This window comes from Suncus etruscus, chromosome 4 (genome assembly GCF_024139225.1).
Source record: "Suncus etruscus isolate mSunEtr1 chromosome 4, mSunEtr1.pri.cur, whole genome shotgun sequence".
Lineage (NCBI taxonomy): Eukaryota > Metazoa > Chordata > Mammalia > Eulipotyphla > Soricidae > Suncus > Suncus etruscus.
In genome coordinates, this window is record NC_064851.1 from 2,998,624 (window position 1) to 3,020,739 (window position 22,116).

Here is a 22,116-nt window from a genome sequence, read left to right on the forward strand (position 1 = left end):
GGCCGCCTCGCGGGTTAAGGACCGGGTTTCCTATTTCGCTTATGGTAAGTTTCGGGCGGCGATGAAAACACATGCTTTTCCCCCTCTATGGACGCCCCATGACCGTCCACAAGACACCCGCGGGCGATTCGGGTTCGAATCGGCCCGTTTTGCCGACCCCGGGACCCGAAAAGGGAGTTCGCGCGCCGTATGCAAATGAGCGGCGGGCTCGCGAAGCATGCCGGGTGGGCGGAAGTGACGCCACTGCAACAACTAAGCTAGTCCCTTCCGGTTCCGGTCGCCCCGGCGGAAGTCGTTCGTTGCTGCGGAGCGGAGCGGAGCAGAGCGGGGCGACATGGCGGACGTCTCCTTGGACGAGCTGATTCGGAAGCGCGGCGCCACCGTCAAGGGCCGGTGAGTGGCCGCGGCGGGGCTCGGGAGGGAGGAGGGCGTCGCCGTCGTCGTTGTCGTCGTCGCCGCCGCCGCGGGGCTCGGGGTAGGCCGCGGGGGCCTCGCCCCGGCCCCAGCCCGAGCGTCGCCCCAAATTCGAATCGGGGGACCCCCTATTTGGGGACCCTCCAACGTTCCCCCGCCGTCGGATCAAGGCCCTTTGGGGGGTCCCGACCCGGCGCCCTGGGCCTCCCCCCCTTCGGACACGCGCCCCGGACACGGGTCTGAATTTGCAAAGTCGCCTTTTGGGGGGGCTGGGGATTTGGGGTTCCCCCATTTCCGGCACCTCTCTGCCCCCCGCGCCCACCCCCGGGTTCCTGGCCCGAGGTGGACAGGTGGAGAATTTTGTTGTGTTTTCTTTGTTATTTGTTTTTGTTTGCTTGCTTTTGTTTTGTTTTGTTTTATTCCTTTGATTTCAGGTCACCCCCAGCTGCACCCAGAGATTTAACTCCTGACTCGACGTCCTCAGAAACATTTTTCTGCTCCCGCCAGGCTCAAGTGGGGGGACCCTATGGGATGCCCTATGCCATGGGATTCGAAACCCCCCCCCCCCCCCGGCCTTCTGCAAGCATGCATGCATGCAAGGCAAACGCCCCACCTCCGCGCTATCTTTCTCCCTGGCCCCCCTTTTTTTGTTTGTTTTTAATAAAAACAAAACAGGGCCCGAGGGAGAGTGCACCGTGGCCAAGGCGCTTGCTTTGCTTGCCTGGCATGGGGTTGATCCGGGTTAGGTCCCTAGCATTCCCATACGGTCCTTAACAACTCCTCCGGGAGTTACCTCAAATGCAGAGTTTGGGCGTACAACTCTAATAAAAAACGAAAGAATACCAAAACAAAACATCCCAAGAGTATGCATGGACTTTTGCAGCTGAGATAACTCTTGTTGCGAGTGGTTAGCATTAGGCTTTTCTCACCCCCCCAATTCCCACCCCTCAGGAAGCATCCCCGGAGCTGTGAACCTGGAGGAGCCTCTCAGCACTGCCTGGTGGACCCCAGAAACAAATTGATACTCTATCAATGGGGTTGAGGCTCGAGTCCACCCCAGGAATAGTTTCAACACCCTGTGTAGTGGGATTCCCCCACTCCCAAACAAGACAAAAATAATAGTTTTTTAAAATTGGCACCAGGATAGGTGAGTGTTGAACAGATGATGATGATTGTCATGGGCGTTTGCTTCAAGATCTCTATCTCCTCCTAGCCGCAGAGATAGTGCAGCTGTAGGGTGTTTGCCTTGTACAGGACAGGTGGTGGTTTGAATCCCGGCATTCCATATGGTCCTCCAAGCCTGCCAGAAGCGATTTCTGAGAGCAGAGTCAATAATGACCCCTGAGCACCACCGGGTGTGACCCTCCCCCCCAATAAAAAAAAAAATAAAAAGACATCTTCCCTGGGGCCACAAGTAAGCTTGGGGCCATCCCCCCTTTTTGTATGCCACACCTGATGACACTCAGAGATCACTCCTGGCTCTGCGCTCAGGAATCACCTTCTGACAGGCTCAGAGGAACATATGGGATGCTGGAGATGGAACCCAGGTCAGCAGCATGCAAAACAAAAACCTTACCTGTTGTGCTTTTTGCTACAACCCATGCTTTTATTTATTTATTTTTTAATCAAGCTTTGGGATTTCACCCTATTGTTCCTAGGGCTTCTTCCTGGTTCTACGTGTAAGGGTCACTCACTCTAGATGGAGCTTGGGTACTATCTGTGATGCTGTTACTGGATTTCATCCTACCGGCTGAGAAAAATCCAATCCTCACTTGTAACATCTTAGAAACAGGATTTATTTTATTTACCTGGGGACCCTGATGGAGTTCAGGACAGGAACAAAGCCAAAGCCAAGAATTCTACTTTAGTAGCCTGACATAGGGGTTGGGATATATTCCCTCTGAAATGTACACAAAGACAGAGGAGATTTGGGACAGGACAGGATTTAGCTCCCCCCCTGAATGCAGGAACAGCTGAAGGCCACTTTGGGGGACGATCAGGCACAGTTCAGAAACCGTGGGAACTGGAAGGGAGGGACCTGGGTGGCTAAGATGATGGAAACAAATGCAGAGCATCCTGTAGGGAGTGTCCCCGGCTAGTAACCTTGGGACATCTCAGCAGAATGTCTGCCACCACCCTGCCCCCCCCAGTGTGGGTGCTTGAACCCTAATTAGCTGTGTGCAAGGCACTGGGATCAAGATCCAATTCCCTGTGTCTCTTTGGCCCATATTGTTCTTTCTTATTTTTCTTTTTCTTTTTGGTTTTTGGGCCACACTCCCTGACGCTCGGGTTACTCCTGGCTATGCCCCAGAATCGCCCCTGGGTTGGGGGACCATATGGGACACCAGGGATCAAACTCAGATTTGTCCTGGGTTAGCCAAGTGTAAGGCAAGTGTCCTACCGCTGTGCTTTTCCTCTGGCCCCTGTTCTTTATTTACTTTTTTACTATTTTTTGGTTTGGTGGCCACACCTGGTGATTCTCAGGGGTTACTTCTGGCTGTGTGCCCAGAAATCACTTCTGGCTTGGGGGACCATATGGGACACTGGGGGATTGAACCACAGGCAAGGCGGACACTTTACTTAATGCTTGCCCCACCACTCCAGCCCCTCTTTTTAACTATTTTATCTTTTTTTTTTCTTTTTTGGTTTTTTGGGCCACACCCGGCGTTGCTCAGGGGTTACTCCTGGCTGTCTGCTCAGAAATAGCTCCTGGCAGGCACGGGGGACCATATGGGACACCGGGATTCGAACCAACCACCTTTGGTCCTGGATCGGCTGCTTGTAAGGCAAACGCTGCTGTGCTATCTCTCCGGGCCCTATTTTATCTTTTTTTAATCAGACCCAGCAGTGCTCAGGGGTGACTTCCAGCTAAATGCTTGGAGGACTGTGCAAACTGGGGCTGTCACCAGGTCCCCTCCATCAAAGCCCGCTCTTTAGCCCCTAGAGCCGTCTCCCTGGCCCCTGTCTGATTTCTTGAAAATTATTTTAGCCTTGAGGCCAGAGTAGTAACACAAGTGGTAAGGCGTCTGCCTTGCCCGCGCTAGCCTAGGATGGACGGTGGTGTGATCCCCGGCGTCCCATATGGTCGCCCAAGCCAGGGGAGATTTCTGAGTGCACAGCCAGGAGCATCACCTGAGCATCACCGGGTGTGGTCCAAAAACAAAAACAAAAATATTTTTTTAGCCTCCTGGTGCAGGTCAAGCATGTGGCCCACTCCTTTGGACTGTTCTCAGCCTTCCCTGTGATATCCCCTCCCCTGAATCCACCATATGGTCCGCACCATGGCCTTCAGCCTGCAATGGAGCGCCCAGCCCAGTGTCCAGTATTAGATAGTGCTGGGGCCAACTGGGCCATCCTCACTAGAAGGGCCAGAGGAAGCTCACCTGCTCAGTGCAGGATCACTCCAGCCGCCTGCCTGAGGCACTCAGGACCCTCTGGGGAAAACCCAGTTGTGCTCTGGGGACCAGCTTAGGGTTCGCAGCATTCGAAACTCGTGTGCACCTTAACCCCTGTGTTAATTATCTGCCCACAGTATTGATGGATTTTGGTTTGAGGGGCAGGGCACACCTGCCTTTGTCCAGCATTTCTTTCTGGCTCTCTACTCGGGGTCATTCTTGGTATATCTTGGGGGCCATATGGATTGCCAGAGATCCACTGGTCCAGCAAGCTTGCAAGAGATAGTATCTGGGGAAAATGTCTCTAGCCACATTTGAAGGTTTGGTGTGTGTTGTGGTTGTTTAGTTATCACAAGATGAAGAAACTAACAACTTGTTTTCAGTGTGAGGGTCTTGTTTTCTGTTGTGTGAAGACTAGGTTGGTCCAGGTCCAGGTCCAGGTCCAGGTAGAGCAAGCCTAGAAGGACCCAGATGTCCTTTCGATTACATTTGCAGGACACTTTATTTGGGTTTGTTGTCAACTAAAAGGAAAGCTACTTCAGGCAGGTGTGGGGAGGGTTCTCGGTCAAGAATGGTGGAACTAAGCCAGGGGTCTCAAACTCAATTTACCTGGGGGCCGCAGGAGGCAAAGTCGGGGTGATCCTTGAGTGCAAAGTCAGTAGTAAGCCTTGAACATTGGGTGGTGTGACCCAAACAACTAAAGTAAAACAAAAAAAGATTCCTCTAGGGCAGGGCCACAACATGTTGTACGGAGGGCCACAAACGGCCCTCGGGTTCGAGTTTGAGACCCCTGAACTAAGCCTTAGTTTTAGTGAGCAGACGCTATTGCCTACAGCAAATTTATGTTTTTCCTGCTTCCTAGGAGAAATTTAGGACTAAGGATGTCACTGCATTTGTAAACACATTTGTCAACACGAATTTCCCTTGCTGTGACAACCTGGATTTGATCCCTGCCAGCAGCAGCAACAAAAACTAGAAATATCTGTACTGAAACTTTGGGTTATTATTTTGTGACTCTTTGGGTCACACTGGGCAGCAGTGCTCAGGCCTTACTCTTGACTGGACTCAGGGGTCACTTCTGGCCAGGCTTGGGGGGACCCTATTAGATGCTGAGGATCCAACCCAGATTGGCCACATGCAAGGGCTCCGGGGGCTGCTCAGTGTTCTGGGCTCTGATGCTAGAGATGAACAGGTCTGCCTTGTGCAAAGCACGTGCCTTACTCTATTTCTCTGGCTGGGATGTGACTCGCTTCCCTTGCCTGTAAGAAGGCCTGGGTTCAATTCCTGTCCCCCCCCCCCCAAAAAAAAAGGCAAAGCACCTCACCTTTAATTTTTTCTTTTCTTTCTTTTTTGGGGGAAGGCCACACCTGGTGGCACTCTGGTTCTTCCTGGCTCTGTGCTCAGAAATCACTCCTTGCAGGCTCAAAGGATTCCCGGGATTGAACCCCAGTCAACCTTATGTGCAAGGCAAACTCCCTCCCTGCTGTGCTATCACTCCAGCCTCCCACCCCTTTGTATCAGCATCCCTGGAAGAAATTTGAGCTTAATAATTTATGCCCCAGCAGGCAGGGCATTTGCCTTTTACTTGGATGACCTGGGTTCAATCCTGGGTGTCCCAGATGGTTCCCTAAGCCTCACTGCTTGCTTTTGTTGAAAGAAGTGAAAGGAAATAAATGTAGGTGCTGTGTACCTTGAAGAGAAAAGTCACTTTTTGGTGAGCAGTGCTCTCCTGGTGGGGATGGGGGGAACCATATGTGGTGACCAACTGTGTCCTGCCCACAATATTCTATCTCCAGCCCCAGAAGAAACCTCTCGTGGCAGGCTCAGGGACTAGGACTATAAAGGATGCCGGGGATTGAAACCAGATCCATCCTGGGTCAGTGACAGCGGCATGCAAAGCAAAACAAATGCTCTGCTCTGGGCCCAGAACTAAGATTTTTAAACGAAACACCTCTGTAAGACTCTTTTCCTCATTTCCTTTCACAGTAACTAGTCAGTCCATCGACCTTGCTGTGATCAGGCCCTCCTCAGGCTCCAATTTTCTGTCCACTAAGAAGCCTACTGCCACACAGCCTCCCTGGTCTTTGTTGGGTTTGGTTTTGGGGCCACACCAGTGACGTACCCCTGTGTGCAAGGCAGACGCCCTCCTGCTGTGCCGTCCTCACTCTGGCCCCAAGCAGATTGTTTCCTTTCGTTTTTGTTTTGTTTCTGGGCCACACCCTGGATGCTTAGGATACTCCCAGCTCTACACTTAGGATCACTCCTGCCAGCCTCTGGGGACCCTATGAGATGCTGGAAATGGAATCTGGGTGGGTTGGGTGGAAGGTAAACACCCTCCAGCTGCCTCCCTGGTCAGATGACAGGGCCACATGTGTGCCCAGTACCCCTCTTTCTTACACCTGGCAGAGTTGCTGTTCGGGTACAGTGGGAGAAGGGGTCAATGATTGGGAAACTCAAACCCTGCTCCTGCTTCTCTAGCTCCACTTCCTAAACATTTGGGGGTTGGGGGGTTCACACCCGGCAGCACTCAGGGGTTACTCCTGGCTTTACACTCAGAAATCGCTCCTGGCAGACTCGGGGACCATATGGGATGCCGGGATTCGAACCACTGACCTTCTGCATGAAAGGCAAAGGCTTTACCTCCGTGCTATCTCTCCAGCCCCTCCTAAACATTTTTTGATGCCAACAGCAGATACATCCCGAGAGTACATGGGGGTGATGGGAGAGTCACCGACTCTAACTGGGCTTTGGGAGGGACCCTCAGCAACCCTCGGAGGTGAGTGATTTGAACCCGGGTTTATCCCAGATGGCTGCATGCAAGGCAAACGCCCTAATACTGTGTGATCACTCTGGCCCCATCTCTGGAAAATTCTGATAACTACTGCCTGCTAGGATGAAGGGCTGCTGATGGAGTAAATGGGTCTTCCTTCACTCACTTTGGATAATTCTTTGCTGGTGCTTGTCCCTCATGAACTGGAAGTACCTCTGGATTGGCCCCCTACCTGTTCTCCACCAAGGGGTGGTGTTTTGCTTCCCAGTAAAGACCAGTGTCTCAGGGAGAAGCTGCCATGGTTTCCATTTCTGCAGCTAGTCTATCTACCCCACTGGTGTGTTTTGCTAGTGAACGGTAAGCTTGTGGTGGGAGTTTCCTGAACCTGTTTTATTCTCTTAAACTGTGTGTGTATTATTTCCTGTGCAACCCCCTATGGCTCCGATGGGGCAGAATCCCTGCAACACTTCTTTCTTTCTTTTTTCTTTTTTTTTTTTTTTTTTTTTTTGGTTTTTGGGCCACACCCGGTAACGCTCAGGGGTTACTCCTGGCTATGCGCTCAGAAGTCGCTCCTGGCTTGGGGGACCATATGGGACGCCGGGGGATCGAACCGCGGTCCGTCCTAGGCTAGCGCAGGCAAGGCAGGCACCTTACCTCCAGCGCCACCGCCCGGCCCCCCTTTTTTTTTTTTTTTTTTAGAATTATTATTGTTTCTTTTTGTTTGTTTTTGGGCCACACCCAGCAGTGCTCATGAGTAACTCCTGGCTCTGCTCTCAGAAATCGCCCCTGGCAGGCTGGGACCATATGAGATGCAGTGATTGAACCTGGGTCTGTCCAGGGTTGGCCCCGTGCAAGGCAAAGGCCTACCCTACTGTTGTGCTGTCACTCACTCTGGACCCCAAGGGTTATCACTTTCTTGAAGCTGTGTTTCTCTTTCCCCAGTAATGGCAGTGCTGGAGGTGTTTGGAGGGAGGTGCTGCCCTCGCTCTGCTCAGTCTTGGCCCACTAGCACCCTTGCACCATTTACAGTGGAGGGTTGACCCAGGATTGGCCCGTGCAGAGCCTCCCTCTGCTGCACGTTGCCTAACCCTGCAAGCTTACTGCTGCCTGAGTCTTTGGTGGCACCTTGACTTTCTGAAAGCAGAACTGATGCCTGAGGGTCTAGCTTCGCTGTATTGAATTGTCTTGAAGTGTCCCACCTGTGGGGAAAAACTTTAGGAACGGGTTGATGGGAGGGGCCTGGGAGCCCATACCTGGTGATTCGCGAGATGCTCCTGACCATACACTCAGGAATCACCCCGGGCAGTACCTGGTAGGCCATATGGATGCCAGAGACTGAACCCTGGTCAGCTAATGCAAAGCAAGCTCCTCAGTCTCACTCCAGCCCCATGATGGGCTTTGGGACAGGGTTTGAGTCAGGCTGTGTCCATCCCGGAGACAGGTCTTGGGCTCAGGTGTCCACCACTGGCCAGATCTCACATGCCAGGCAACTGGCTCTCTCCTCTTCCCTGCGGTCCCGTTATGTGGTCAGGGCCAGCTGCACCCAGTCCCCCTCAGCCAGGAGGGAGTGTTTCTCTGAGCCAGCCCTCCCTGTGTTTTTGGGCCACACCCCGCAGCGCCCAGGAGTTACTCCTGTCTGCACTCAGAAATAATTCCTGGCAGGCTTGGGATGGGGAGACCATATAGGGATGAACCCGTGTCAGCCGCTGGCAAAGCAAATGTCCTACCCACTGTGCTACTGCTCCAGCCCACACTCATATTCATATATATACATATGTGTGTGTATATATATATATATTTTTTTTTTTTTTTTGGTGTTTGGGCCACACCAGGTGACACTCAGGGGTTACTCCTTGCTATGCGCTCAGAAATTACTCCTGGTTTGGGGAGACCATATGGGACCCCGGGGATTGAACTGCTGTCTGTCCTAGGTTAGCTAGCGCAAGGGAAACGCCCTACGGCAGTGCTATCTCTCCAGCCCAAGCCCACACTCTTGCCTTACTCTGTTGCCCTTTGCTTCCGGGTTACACCCAAGGTGTTCTGTTTGTTTTGGTGTATTTTTTGGCTCTGGGCCACAACCCAGTGGTGCTCAGGGAACCAAAATGTGCTTGTGCCACCACATATGTGCTCCAGGCCTTTTAGCTGCTCTTCCCTGTGGAGTTTGTAAACCAGTGATGAGAAAATTTCTGAGTCTGTGAGCTATTCTAGCAAGTTCCCAAAAGAGGGGATCGTGGATCGTGGAACTCCTCGGGTTAGAGCCGATGCATCGGGTGGTGGTAAGCCCGAGACTTGGAAGTGAAGCATCACTGAGTACGGGCACCTTTGTGGACCCGGCCCTTAGCGTGGGTGCGGTGTCAGGACTGAGGTGTTAGATACCAGCTGGGTCTGGAGAACTTGTGTTTGGAGGCCCCATGAAGCGTTCAGCTTGAGGAACCGGCTCAGATGGTGCACGACTCTCCAGCTCCCGGTCCCGGTGTTGTTTCTGGGCTCCCAGAAGAGCTGGTCACCCTTGGTTCCTGATTGCTCCCCTGTAGGAGGGGCCTCGACGTCCACCGGTGGGTGCTGAGCTCCTGGTTGTGGAAGGCACTGACAGCAGGGCTGCCCGGTAGGCGGTGGTTTCCCAGTGGGACGTGCTGGTCTCCCACACTTGGCCGTGTAGAGGTTCTTTCCAAAATGCGGCTCAGGGTCAGAGCTAGCCTGGCTTCTTCCGCCAGAGGCCTCAGCTTCCTGACTCTGTTTACCCGGCAAAGGTCAGAGCCAGGTTTGCTTCCACAGTCAGGGAGCAGCTTCTTGTTCCTTGTCCCTCTGCTGGGCTTGTTGCTGCCGCTGGCTTTGCTCTCATGTCCCCGCGTCATCTCTTTTCCTTGTTCCCGCAGGCTCCCTATCAGACCTGGGATCGGCGGGGTTCGAGCTCGCGTTGGGGTCCAACAGAACCTCCTCAGCCAGTCCCCGCGCACAGCCACCTTCCAGCAGAGGTTTGATGCCCGGCAGAAGATCGGCATTGTGGACGCCCGCCTCAAGCTGGGGCTCAAGGATGCCCGGGAAAAGCTCTTGCAGAAAGATGCCCGGTTCCGCATCAAAGGGAAAGTGCAGGATGCCCGGGAGATGCTGAACTCCCGCAAGCAGCAGGCCAGCAGCGCGGCCCCCAGCAAGCCCCGCCCGGTGGCGGATGCCCGAGAGAGGATCAGCCTGAAGCGCAGCGCCCCGGCCACCTTCCTGAGCCCACCCATCGGCACCGTGACCCCTGCGCTGAAGCTCACCAAAACCATCCAGGTGGGTGACTGTTCTCGTTCAGTGCCCTGAAAGCCAGTCACAGCCAGGGAGCATTAGAGTTTGGACAGAGGGGTGAGCCGGTGCTGGTGGCAGGGTGCTGCCGGGCCCCCTCTCTCAGAAGGGGGGAGTCATTGTGTGAAGTGGGGTGCTCCTGGGAAGGGGCGGGGGGTGGAGTGTTCCCCAGGGGACCCTGATGGGGTCGGCCACTCTCAGATCACCCGTGAGTTGCTGTGACCCTGACTGGCCACGCACACTGCTGGCAGTGGCACGGTGGTGGCTGCAGCATTTTCTGGGCCTGGTTCGGGGTTCCTGGGGGCCGGGCCCTTTCTCTTCCTACTCTGGGTGGGCAGCCACAAGGACCTCTAAGCAACAGTAATGAAAGGTGCCTCGGGTGTTTCAGGTTCCTCAGCAGAAGGCCTTGGCGGCGCAGCACACCCACCCTGCTGGGATGAGGATCAACGTGGTCAATAACCGCCAGGCCAAGCAGGTAGGTCGTGTGCGTGTGTGGTACATGTGTGTAGGTGTGGAGAGCTTCTGGGACTTTTGGAGGGCCCGACCAGTGTTTCCAACTTGAATTGGAGGAAGTAGTGTTACAGTGGACTGTTTTCGCTGGTTTGGGGCCACGCCCTGCGGTGCTCCAGGTTTACTCCTGGCTCTGCCCTCAGGAATCACTAATGCAATGACCCGGGGATCAGATGGGGTGCCAGGCACAGAATTGGGTTGGCCACGTGCAAGGCAAGTTCCTTTCCCTTGCTGTTCTCTTTCTCTGGTCCCTACATTTGACTTTCTGAATGTGACGTCACTCCAGGTGGTCCCAGGGGCCTGCCGAGAGTGACCAGGTCCTAACTGGAGCTGTGAGCACCAGTGAGGGGGCACAAACACTTGGCAAAGGGGGCGTTTCTGGTGCCCCCCCACCTGCTCTGCCTGGTTGCTTCTGTTTGTTCATGGAAGGCTGGTGTCCTCCTTTTCACTTGAGTAGTCCGCAGCTTTTCCTGAAGGCTCACAGAGCATTCTTTTCTTGTTTTGGTTTTTGGCCACACCCAGTGGTTCTCGGGTTACTCCTGGCTCTGTGCTCAGAAATAGCTGCTGACAGGATTGGGGGGGGGGGTCATCTGGGATGCCGGGGGTCGAACCCGGCTCTATCCCAGGTCAGCCAAGTACAAGGTAAATGCCTTACTGCTGTGCTATCACTTTGCCCCCTCACTGAGCATTCTTTTTTTTTTTTCTTCCAAATAATCAAATTACTTTCCATTAATAAATAAAGAATCTCAGGTTCCACAACACAAAACACACATGTTCAAAGTGCAATTTTTTTTTTTTTTTTTTTTGGTTTTTGGGCCACACCCGGCAATGCTCAGGGGTTACTCCTGGCTGTCTGCTCAGAAATAGCTCCTGGCAGGCACGGGGGACCCTATGGGACACCGGGATTCGAACCAACCACCTTTGGTCCTGGATCGGCTGCTTGCAAGGCAAACGCCACTGTGCTATCTCTCCGGGCCCCAAAGTGCAAATTTTTGTCTTTCATCTGGGACTTGTCCTACTGATACAGAGCCCCGTCCATGGTCACACAGACCAGGTAGGGGGCAGCCCCCTCTACGGTGGGAGTCTGTTTCTGAGTGAGTGAGCACCATTGAGAACCATTATGGGAAAGTGGGAGCAGTAGGGGTGAGGGGGGCAGGTGCAAGGGTCAGAGAGGACAAAGATGGTCCCATGTATCCTTTTTCTCAAACTCAATGGGTAGTCAAGGGAAAGGGGGTAAGAGACATGTGCTGTTTTACCAGCTCACCTTGCTAAGAGGCCCTAAAGTGCCAAGTCAATCTGCCAGCCTCCAGAGATAGAATTGTATGATACTTTGGAGGTTAGGTGTGCTGCAGTGGAGAGAAGCCAGACCGTAGGGCAGCAGTAAATAAAGAAGGAAGGGGTCGAGAGTCCAGGAATATACTACTAAGAGTTAAAAGCTGATCTCGAGCGCATCAGTTACATGTCAGAGAAGGGGATTTGCTGAGGAGCAGAAGTGTGCTCATCTGGAATTGCATACAAGAAGAATCCTCTAAGAACTGCTTTTTCTTCACCTACTTTTCTGGTAAAGGCAACATCAATTTTATAGAGGGGATGACAGAGGGAGAAGATGGCTGGGTGTATGTGTGTGTACAGTGATCCACAATTGAAAAAGCAGGCCCTTCAGCTATTTTTTTTTTGGGCCACACCCGGTGGTGCTCAGGGGTTACTCCTGGCTGTCTGCTCAGAAATAGCTCCTGGCAGGCTCGGGGGACCATATGGGACACTGGGATTCGAACCAACCACCTTTGGTCCTGGATCGGCTGCTTGCAAGGCAAACACCGCTGTGCTATCTCTCTGGGCCCCCCTTCAGCTATTTTACTAGATATTTTTTGTCCTTTTTATCTTATCCTTCAGTTAGGTGCCAGTTTAATTTTGTTTTTCTTTTTTGGTTTTTGGGTCACACCCGGCAGCGCTCAGGGGCTACTCCTGGCTCTATGCTCAGAAATCGCCCCCTGAGGGCACAGGGGACTGTATGGGATGCCGGGATTCGAACCACTGTCCTGCATGCCAGGCAAATGCCTTACCTCCATGCTATCTCTCCGGCCCCTAGTTTAACTATTTTTAGTTAAACATCCGAGATTTAGGTTGTTTCTATGGCCTAGCTGGCCTTAGAGTTTCTGTTTATTTTATTTTGTAAGGGCCACACCCTGTAGTGCTCAGGAATCACTCTTAGCAGGCTCAGGAAGTTGGGAATTGAATCTGGTTTGGCTGTGTGCACGGCAAATACCCCACTGTGCTTGCACTCCAGCCCTGCACCTTGGAGTGTCTGAGCCAGAGAAATATCTACACATTAGTGTTACGGTTTGAGTTGAGAGTTAGAGAACACCTCCGATAATGCAAAAGGGAATTTATTTGGTTAACCAAGGCCCGAGCCTCATCCAACTAGGGGAGTCTTGGCAGGACCCCAGTCAAATCTTCAAGCAGTTTATATAGAAATTACAAGCTTTAACAGAACAATTATTTCATTGTATAGATGTCTTAAGCACTGATTTTTATTTTCATTTTACTTATTCTGGATTTTGGGTGACATCCCGAGTTGCCTGGCTGTGCACTCAGAGATCGCCCTTGGCAGGCACAAGGGGACCTATGGGATGCTGGGATTCAAACCACCATTCGTCCTGGGTTGGCTGCATGCAAAGCAAACGCCCTACCACTGTGCTATCTCTCCGGCCCCATTCACTGATTTTTCTGACTCAACTTTGGTTGTCTAGGGCTGCTATTATTTGAACCCTGTTTGTCGGGGAAGGGGTACTTTGATTCAAACTTTGCGTTGTATTGTCGAGGGAGCCTTTTTCCAAGCTCACTTAACCCCTGCTTCCTTACTCCTGGAGAGCACCAACTTTTGTTTTAGTTCTGAGTTAACTCTTTCTCTGCCTTCAGCCAGGAGTGGGAAAGGACACTTGACTCGGATCTGTTAGGGGGAGAATCTTGGTCCTTATAATTAGGACCTCTGATCTTGCCTACAGTTGTAAGGTACTCTGGATATGCCCATCAATGCCAAGAGAGCATGGAGCCTACCTCTTAGGCCTCCCGCCTCAGCCTTCAGGCTATACCTGGGCACTGGTGCTGCCTTGGTTTTGTGGCTGTCACGTGCCTTCCTGACGCTTGCTCCAAATATCTGGGCTTTTTATTATTTTTTTTGGTTTTTGGGCCACACCCGGCGTTGCTCTGGGGTTACTCCTGGCTGTCTGCTCAGAAATAGCTCCTGCCAGGCATGGGGGGACCATATGGGACACCGGGATTCGAACCAACCACCTTTGGTCCTGGATCGGCTGCTTGCAAGGCAAACACCGCTGTGCTATCTCTCTGGGCCCTTTTTTTTGGGGGGGGGGGGGTTTGGGCCACACCTGGCGGTGCTTAGGGGTTACTCCTTGCTGTCTGCTCAGAAATAGCTCCTGGCAGGCACGGGGGACCATATGGGACACCGGGATTCGAACTAACCACCTTTGGATCTGGATCGGCTCCGGGCCTGTGGTTTGTTATGTTACTCTTTTTTTCACTATGTGTGGGTGTTTGCCTTGCAGGTGTGCAACCAGACAGACCGGGTTCTATTCCCAGCATCCCATATGGTCTCCCGAGCCTGCCAGGAGCAATCTCTGAGTGCAGAGCCAGTAGTAACCCAAAAACAAAACAACAAAATCACTGTGGGCCACATAAGTGCTCCAGAGTCCAGAAAGCCTAGGGTCGAGACTGGTGGGGCCTTGAGCAAACTGCTGAAGCCACTTCCCTGACACCAAAATGTTCTTTGTCTACAGAACTTATATGACTTGGACGAAGATGATGACATGGTAGCTCCCATTCCTAGTAAGCAAATGAAGTTCTCGTCATCAGGCAGCTTTGTCCAGCATGTGGTATGTTGGCATTTCACCTTTCCCCTACTGGCTTTGCTGGAGTGGATGGGGGGGAGGGGGGGGTCGAAGGAAGAAAAGAAAAGCCCTTTATTTCTCCAGTGTCTCTTCCTTTGAGTCAGAAGATTCGCTGAACTTCCTGCCTTGCTCCCAGATTACATCTGTGTATAGTCTGGGTGACCATTTAGGGTTAAATCATTTGCAGCGCTTATAACTTGTAACCCCCAGTTGCAATGTTCAAGATGCTTTAGGGGGTTGAAATGATAGTACAGCTGGTGAGGCATTTGCCTTGCTCCGGTCCATCAATTCCTGGCACTGAGTATGGTCTGTCAAGCCTCCACGAGTGACCTCTGAGCACTGCTAATGTTCTCCTCAGCCCAAGAACAGAAACAAAAGACAGACAAGAAAGATACTTGAGGGACAGGAGAGGATGTATCCCTTTTCCACGTGTCATCCTTCCTGTGGGCATGGCCCAGCCCAACTTCAGCGGGGGTGTCTGGCTAGTAAAGGAGCCATATCCGTGCCAGGAACCAGAAGGGGGGGTTGCCTGAGCCATGTACAGTGGGCAGCGCATGAGCTTTGCATGTGGCTAATCTGGGTTCGGTCCCCAGCACCTCAGAGGGTCCCCAAGCTTGGTTAGGGCTTGGCCCAGCCCCTCACCCTCAGAAAACAGCCAGGAGGGAGCACGGGAGGGCTTCCCTCAGCTCTGTCATGTGGCCTAACTATAGATGAGGACAGAGTGGGGGTGGGGGTGCAGCAGTCTCCCCACCAGGTGCTTTTGCTTTGCCTTCAGAGACCCACAGACTCTGGCCACTGCTTTGTCTGTGGTAATGAATTGACACTGAAGCTCTCAGTGCTGATTGGGAACATATAAGCTCATTGCCAGTTTCTTTTCTTCCCACTTCCTTTTGTGTGGGCTTATTTGGCTTTTGGGAGACACCAGCGTTCCTCAGGGCTTATCCTGGCTCAGTTCCCTGGAATCATTCATTCCTGGTGGGACTCTGGGAACCTTGCAGGGTGCCAAGGATTGAGTCTGGGTTGGCAGTGCCCTGCCTCTGATCTCCATCTTTTATGGGTCCAGGAATCCCGTCCCTCCTGAACCTGCTGTGACAGTTACCTGGGGATGGAAGAGTTTTCTTTAGTGTCAGAGCCGGTTGTGTGCCTCTCTCTGCCTCCCAGGCCACACTTGTCCTGAGCAGGACTATGCCTGCTGCTCACGAGAACTCGCTGCTTTGTCTCTTGCGTCTGTTTCCTGGCATCCTGGACTGGGTTGTCGTCTCCAGGCTCCCCACCCTGGTTGGGGGTGGTGGATGAGAGGGGGCTCACGTATACTGGGATACTATGGCCTAAACAGGGGCCAAAGAGCTGGGAGATTTGGGCTTTTTTGTTTGTTTTGGCCACACCCAGCTGAGTGCCCTGCACTCAGGGCTCGGGTCACCCAGATGGTTCTGGGGATCGAACCAGGATTGGCTGCATGCAAGGGAAATTGCTTTACCTGCTGTACCTGGCTCTTCAGCATGGATCTGATTGCTCTACTGATTATCCACTCTGGCGGGTTGAGTTTTGAAGGCAGCTGCTGAGAGGCGGCCAAGGGGGCTTGCGAACGTCCTCAGAGGACCAGTGGAAGCCTTCACTTTGTGTGGTAGGAGTCAGTTGGGAGTAAATGTAATCCCAGGCTTTTGACCTTTGTTCAGCCCCAAACGTAAGTATTCTTAGTTTTTGATTTTAGTTACTTGTGGCTCTGCACTTAGAAACTTTCTGGGAGAAAAAAAAAAAAAAAGAAACGTTTCTGATAGCTTGGAGGACCGTCTAGGGTGCCGGAGATCTAACCAGGGTGGCCTTCCTGCAACCCTGCCCGCTGGACTATGGCTCTGGGCCTGCAGGGTTGCCAGGAGCTTTATGCAAGAGTGTCCAAGGCTTAGGAAAGGGCTCCTGGGCTGCCCCTTTTGCTGTGGGTGTCACTGGCCACCTGTTTGCCTCAAGGTTGCTAACAGAATCATGGCGTTGGGGTGCCCCAGGGCCCTCCCCTCTCAGTTCTCTCTGCCTCTTCATATAGACCGGGCTGAGCAGTTCTAAGCTTTCCGTGGCCAAGGCACACCCCCTCACCAAGGTGGTCCAGAATGATGCGTACACAGCCCCTCTGCTGCCTTCCTCCTTTCGAACTAAAGCCTTGTCCCGGACTCTAGTGAACAAGGAGGAGCCCCCCAAAGACCTGCTGTCTGCTGAAGTAAGGGGGAGGGGAAGGAGAGGGCGTGGTCAGCCTTCTGGAGGTGGGGTGCTGGGAGTCGGGGGAGGGGGGACGACAGTGGTACTCTCAGGGGCCCGGAGAGATAGCACAGCGGTGTTTGCCTTGCAAGCAACCGATCCAGGACCAAAGGTGGTTGGTTCGAATCCCGGTGTCCCATATGGTCCCCCGTACCTGCCAGGAGCTATTCTGAGCAGACAGCCAGGAGTAACCCCTGAGCAACGCCGGGTGTGGCCCAAAAACCAAAAAAGAAAAAAGAAAGTTCTCTGCGCTTCCTTGGGTTGTCCCAGGCTTGGCATTGCCATCCCTTGTGAAGAGGGAGCCCCATGCCCCAATCCCAGAGGATTGGGGAGAGGCAGGTCTGAAAGCAAACGCTGATACAGGAAATAATCCACACACACGTTTAAGGGGACAACAGATTCAGGATCTTCCACCAGATAGTTCAGCTGTGGCGAGCCAAATCCACAAGCAGTTTTCCCGAGTCCCGGGGTCTTTATTGGAAAGCGAAAGACCACTGCTGGGTTGGAGAACAGGTCGGGTAGGGACCAATCCAGAGGATGCTTCGATCCAAGGTGCTTCCATTCAGTGAGTGCCAAGCACCAACTAAAAGTGTTATACTGAATAGAGTGAAGGTAGTTTATCAGCACCCTTGGTGCAGGTGAGTGAGAGGCGTGTCTGCTCAGGGAAGGCCCAGATAAAGGGTGTGGGCATACGCCCATATTGGGCACAAGATGGTGGGGGCACAGTGGACACCAAGGTGAGCGAAGCCCAGTGGCGACGGGCTCTTGGCGGCTTGCCTGGTTCTGCTCTGACTTCGGCGACCCTGTTCTGTGGCAGCCTGTCTTCAGCCCCCTGGAAGGCACCAAGATGACCGTGAACAACCTGCACCCTCGCGTCACTGAGGAAGATATAGTTGTGAGTACTGTGCAAGGGGTCCTGGACAGGGCTCCCAAACTACCCAGGACACAGGGCCGGGGCTCATCAGAAACATGAGCAGGCAAGGGCATCTGTGCAGACTTTTGGGCTCTCCCAGCACAGCAGTTCCCTGACAGTGAGCTGTGAGAACATGAGCTGTCCCGTTCATGAGGACTTGAGGTCCGGGATTTGTGTGGGGCCTGGTCCCACAGTCTCCTTTGCTGGCACCTACCTGAGTTCAAATCCATTTTGTGTGTGGGGCACAGTGAGTGACTACACGTGGCAGGACCCTCCCCTGCCCAGGGCCACGTCCCTCTGGAAACCTGGCATGGGTGCAGTCCTGGAGGGTAATGGCGGTGCCTCCTCTGCCTCCCCCTCCCCGGGGCTGTGGGCCCACCAAGTGCCTTTGGTGGTTGCTGAGGCTTCAGAGTTGGCAAGGCGAGTCCCAGCAGAGGAGAAGGGCTCGGTGGGGTACCTCCCTTCAGTCCCCCCTGCTGAAGTGAGCGCCAAGGGAGGGGTCTTTGAGGACCTCTAAGACTTGTGAGCCTGTCCCCATACACCCCCTAAAGTGGAGGAAGCGACCGACAGAAAGGTGCTCCCCGAACTCTGCCTCCAGTCCGACCCCCTTTGCAGGAGCTTTTCTGCGTGTGCGGAGCCCTGAAGCGCGCCCGGCTGGTCCACCCGGGGGTGGCTGAGGTGGTCTTCGTGAGGAAGGATGACGCCGTCACTGCCTACAAGAAATACAACAACAGGTGTCTGGACGGTGAGTCGACGATGTGGCCGCAGCGCGAGTGTCCCGGGCTGGGCAGCTGCTGTTGCCGGGCCCTTGGCTCTGCAGAGGGGAAGCTGGTTTCCTCTGGGCGATTCTCTTAGCTGCATCTTTCCAGGGGAGCCCTGAGTCTCAGAGGGGGCCAGTCAGCTACTGGTCCTGCTAGGACAGTGTCGAAGAGCCTCATGGGAGTGCTGGCAGTTAGGTGAGCTCTGCTGCTGCTGAGGGGTTGCGGAGCATGAGCAGTGCAGAGAAGCAGAGCTGCAGCCCTTGGGCTGCACTAGATGCTCAGTGTCTGTTCCTAATTCCTAATTCTGTACTTGAGGACTTCCGGCCCCCATACCCTGGATTTTATCCTTGACACACACACGGCCCAATTAATCTCATGGTCTCCTATTAGGACCCAGAGAGTTAGTTCATCGAGGAAGGTGTTTGTTGATCTTACATCAGGCCAGTCCAGGTTCCATCCCCAGCAGCCCCAATGGTCTCAAGAACTGCCAGGAGCGGACCCTGAGCGCAGCCGTTGTGGCCCAGTGAAGCACCCGTATCCGTTCCTGTGTCGGTTGCGTGCAAGGCAAACGCCCTACTGCTGTGCTCTCTCTCTGGCCCCATAAAGCACCCATATTAAAAAAAGAGAAGAAAGCAGGGGATATAGAAATTTTAGCATAGTTCTAGTTATTAATCCTTATACACAGACCAAGTTCTTATTCCATATTAACCCCTAAAAAGCAGTTTATGTTTGTCATCTCTACCCGTTCTGGGTCCGAGGCTACTTCTGAGTCAGTGCTGGGGTCACTCTTCTGGCATTGTTGGGGCTCAAACCCTCACTCTGCCTGTGAGCCCGTGTTCCAGCCTATTGAGTTCTCTCTGGCCCCACCTGTCCTTTGTTGTTGTTGCTGTTGTCCTGGTCTTCTTGGGGATGGGGTGTTTACCTGCCTGTGCTCGAGGCTTCCTCCTGGCCTCACACTGAGCAGTCACTCCTGGCATGGGTTCGAGAACCATCTTGGATGCTGAGTGTTGAGTCCAGGTCAGCCACTTACGAGGCAAACCCCTCCCCATTGCACTGTCTCAGGTCTGTTTTTTTATTTTTCTTCTTTGTGTCTCTTTTTTTTTGGGGGGGGTCACACCCGGCAGTGCTCAGGGGTTACTCCTGGCTCTACTCTCAGAAATTGCCCCCAGCGGGCTTGAGGGACCATATGGGATGCCACGGTCCTTCTGCATGCAAGGCAAATAAATGCCTTTCCACTGTGATACCTCTCAGGCCCCCTCGTGTCTCTTTTTTAAAGTGCTAAATCCATTCAGGTTTGATAAAGCTTTCTTTTACATTACATTAATATTTTATAGTGGAGCATTTTTTACTTTGAACTTGGGCCACTATATTAAATCTAGCTTACAGGCATCAGGTGTTGCATTACATTGACTTAATGTCTGTGAGAGAGAAACTATTCCTATATGATTTCTTTTTACCCTTTCTGTATTAATATTTTTATAAAGTTGAAATTTATTTAGTTAATTTTACGTGTGTGGGTGAAGGGATCAAACCCTGGTCTCGTGTGCAAAACTGCATTTCAGGTTCTTGATTTGTTCTTTTCCCTTATTTTATTTTTGTTGTGTTACCATCATTTGTTTTGGGGGAAGTAGAGTGTAGTGCTCCCACCAGCCAATTGCTCTGGTGTCTCACTCCGAGGTTCCCTTCAAGTCTGGCTTGGCTGAAGTGGGGCAGCCCTACTAGCTGGTTGCCGGGGTCTCAAGATGAGCGTTTTTTTTTTTGTTTGTTTTGTTTTCTGGTTTTCCAGGCCAGCCAATGAAGTGCAACCTGCACCTGAACGGGACTGTCATCACGTCAGACCAGCCCATCCTGCTGTAAGTGTGAGGGGGGCACTCTGTCCCTTGTTGCATGTGCTGCCCTTCTACTGTGTTCATCAGGGCGCTGAGCTCTTGGTCGCTGCTCTTGCCTCGCCTGTAAGCAAAAGTCGGGAAAGAGTATGAGGCAGTTTTCCCTGCCTTAAAATGAGAGATAGACGACAATCATGGTGTTTAAATAGAGGTTTTTTTGGTTTTTTTTTTTTTTTTTGGTTTTTGGGCCACACCCGGCGATGCTCAGGGGTTACTCCTGGCTGTCTGCTCAGAAATAGCTCCTGGCAGGCACGGGGGACCCTATGGGACACCGGGATGCGAACCAACCACCTTTGGTCCTGGATCGGCTGCTTGCAAGGCAAATGCCACTATGCTATCTCTCCGGGCCCTTAGAGATTTTATATTTAAAAAAAAAATAGAGATAGTGGGGCCGGAGAGATAACATGGAGGTAAAGCGTTTGCCTTGCATGCAGAAGGACAGTGGTTCGAATCCCGGCATTCCATATGGTCCCCTGAGCCTGCCAGGAGCGATTTCTGAGTGTAGAGCCAGGAGTAATCCCTGAGCACTGCCGGGTGTGACCCAAAAACCAAAAAAAAAAAAAGAAAAATAGAGATAGACAACCCAGAGGGAAGCGGGGACAGGATAGCCGCTTGTGTCCTTTCGGGCTCTGTGGCCCATATCATTGATTGAGTGGAAGTTACCTCTCTCCTGGTGATGGTTGTGCTGTAGCGGGCGTGGGGCTGGTCTGCAGGTGTCAGCCAGTGAGACATAGGGCATGGGCGAACAGAGACCAGGACTGGTCTCTGGGCAGGGTTGAGAGCGACCTTAAGCCTTCTAGGAGCAAGGCGTGTTTGAGAAGGAAGGCTCAGGGCCTGAATCCAGGCCACGATGAGGTACAGGCAGTGCAGCTGGTTTCTCCAGAGCCACCCTCAGGAAGATGAAGCCGGAGCACCGCAAAGGCTAGATTCTCCTCGGAGTGGCACGTCTCTCCGAGAAATGACAAGGGTGCCCCCCTTCTCTTTCGGCAGCCGGCTGAGCGACGGCCCCACGGTGAAGCGGGAGAGTGAGCTACCCCGCAGGGTGAACTCTGCCTCCTCGTCCCACCCTCCTGCTGAGGTGGATCCGGACACCATCCTGAAGGCGCTCTTCAAGTCCTCCGGGCCCTCTGCGGCCACCCAGCCCACAGAGTTCAAAATCAAACTTTGAGCAGGGCCCAGGGGCCCGAAGCAGGGGCGGAGACGTGACTCTGCTGCCCGGCAATGCTTCTGAGTTTCTGACCAATGACCGTGGGACTGGAGCCCCCTGAGCTGGGCACAGGGGAGGCCCCATTGGCTGCTCCTGCCCTCCTGGTCCTATAGTGTTTCCTCTCTCTCCACCTCATGCCCAGACCGGCCCTTCCTGAGTGTCTCCCATCCCCAAACAATATACTTTACCCCCTATTCTTGGGATGGCTTGCTTATAGTGGCCTCGTAGAATTTGAGGGCCCATTTCAAGGGTGCTGCAGAGATTGCTTTCTTCAGGGGTGAGGGGCTGTCTGTCTTTGTTAAGCTCTGCAAGCACATCCAGGAGTGGAGGCCTTGCTGTTCTTGTTCAGTGCCCGACTGCGAGGAGCAGCACAGGGCGCCTGGGTGGGATCTGTCACCTGAGGACTCCTAGTCCCCGCAGCACGACGGACCCTGCTCTGTGGTCTGGAGGGGCCCCCAACCTCAGCTGCCAGAGTCTGCATGCAGAATTCACGTGGTCCTTACTGTGCCGGATGCCTGGTTGTACCCACCCAGGACTCAGTACACGCTGGGGTAGCTGGAGCTGCCATGCAGCTGTGCACCCCCATCCTTTTTCTGATAGGACCGTGATGACAGTTTGACAGGTGTGGGCTTGCTCCCGACTTGTACTCTTGTCTGGGTGTTTGCAGGGCCGTGTTGGGTCCGCTGCCCCTCAACCCAATCCTGTGTTGGCTGTTATGCCCAGCGGGGGTTTCTGTGCTCCAGCAGTGGGAGGAGCCAGACAGCCAGGCCCTAGTCATTCTTCTGCTGGAACAGCCCTGTGGACTGTCGTGGGGAGCCAGATT

General features: G+C 53.2%; 1 protein-coding gene across 1 annotated transcript; it reads left to right on the forward strand.

Annotated features, from left to right (window-relative positions):
• The first annotated feature begins 281 nt into the window (after positions 1 to 281).
• On the forward strand, positions 282 to 21,990 carry POLDIP3 (DNA polymerase delta interacting protein 3). The gene is made up of 9 exons (XM_049771635.1): positions 282 to 393; positions 9,456 to 9,852; positions 10,253 to 10,339; positions 14,169 to 14,264; positions 16,318 to 16,488; positions 17,344 to 17,421; positions 18,055 to 18,184; positions 19,987 to 20,053; positions 21,077 to 21,990. The coding sequence occupies exons 1-9, from the start codon at positions 335 to 337 to the stop codon at positions 21,252 to 21,254; spliced, it is 1,263 nt and encodes a 420-aa protein (XP_049627592.1). The 5' UTR covers positions 282 to 334; the 3' UTR covers positions 21,255 to 21,990.
• Positions 21,991 to 22,116: the final 126 nt, after the last annotated feature.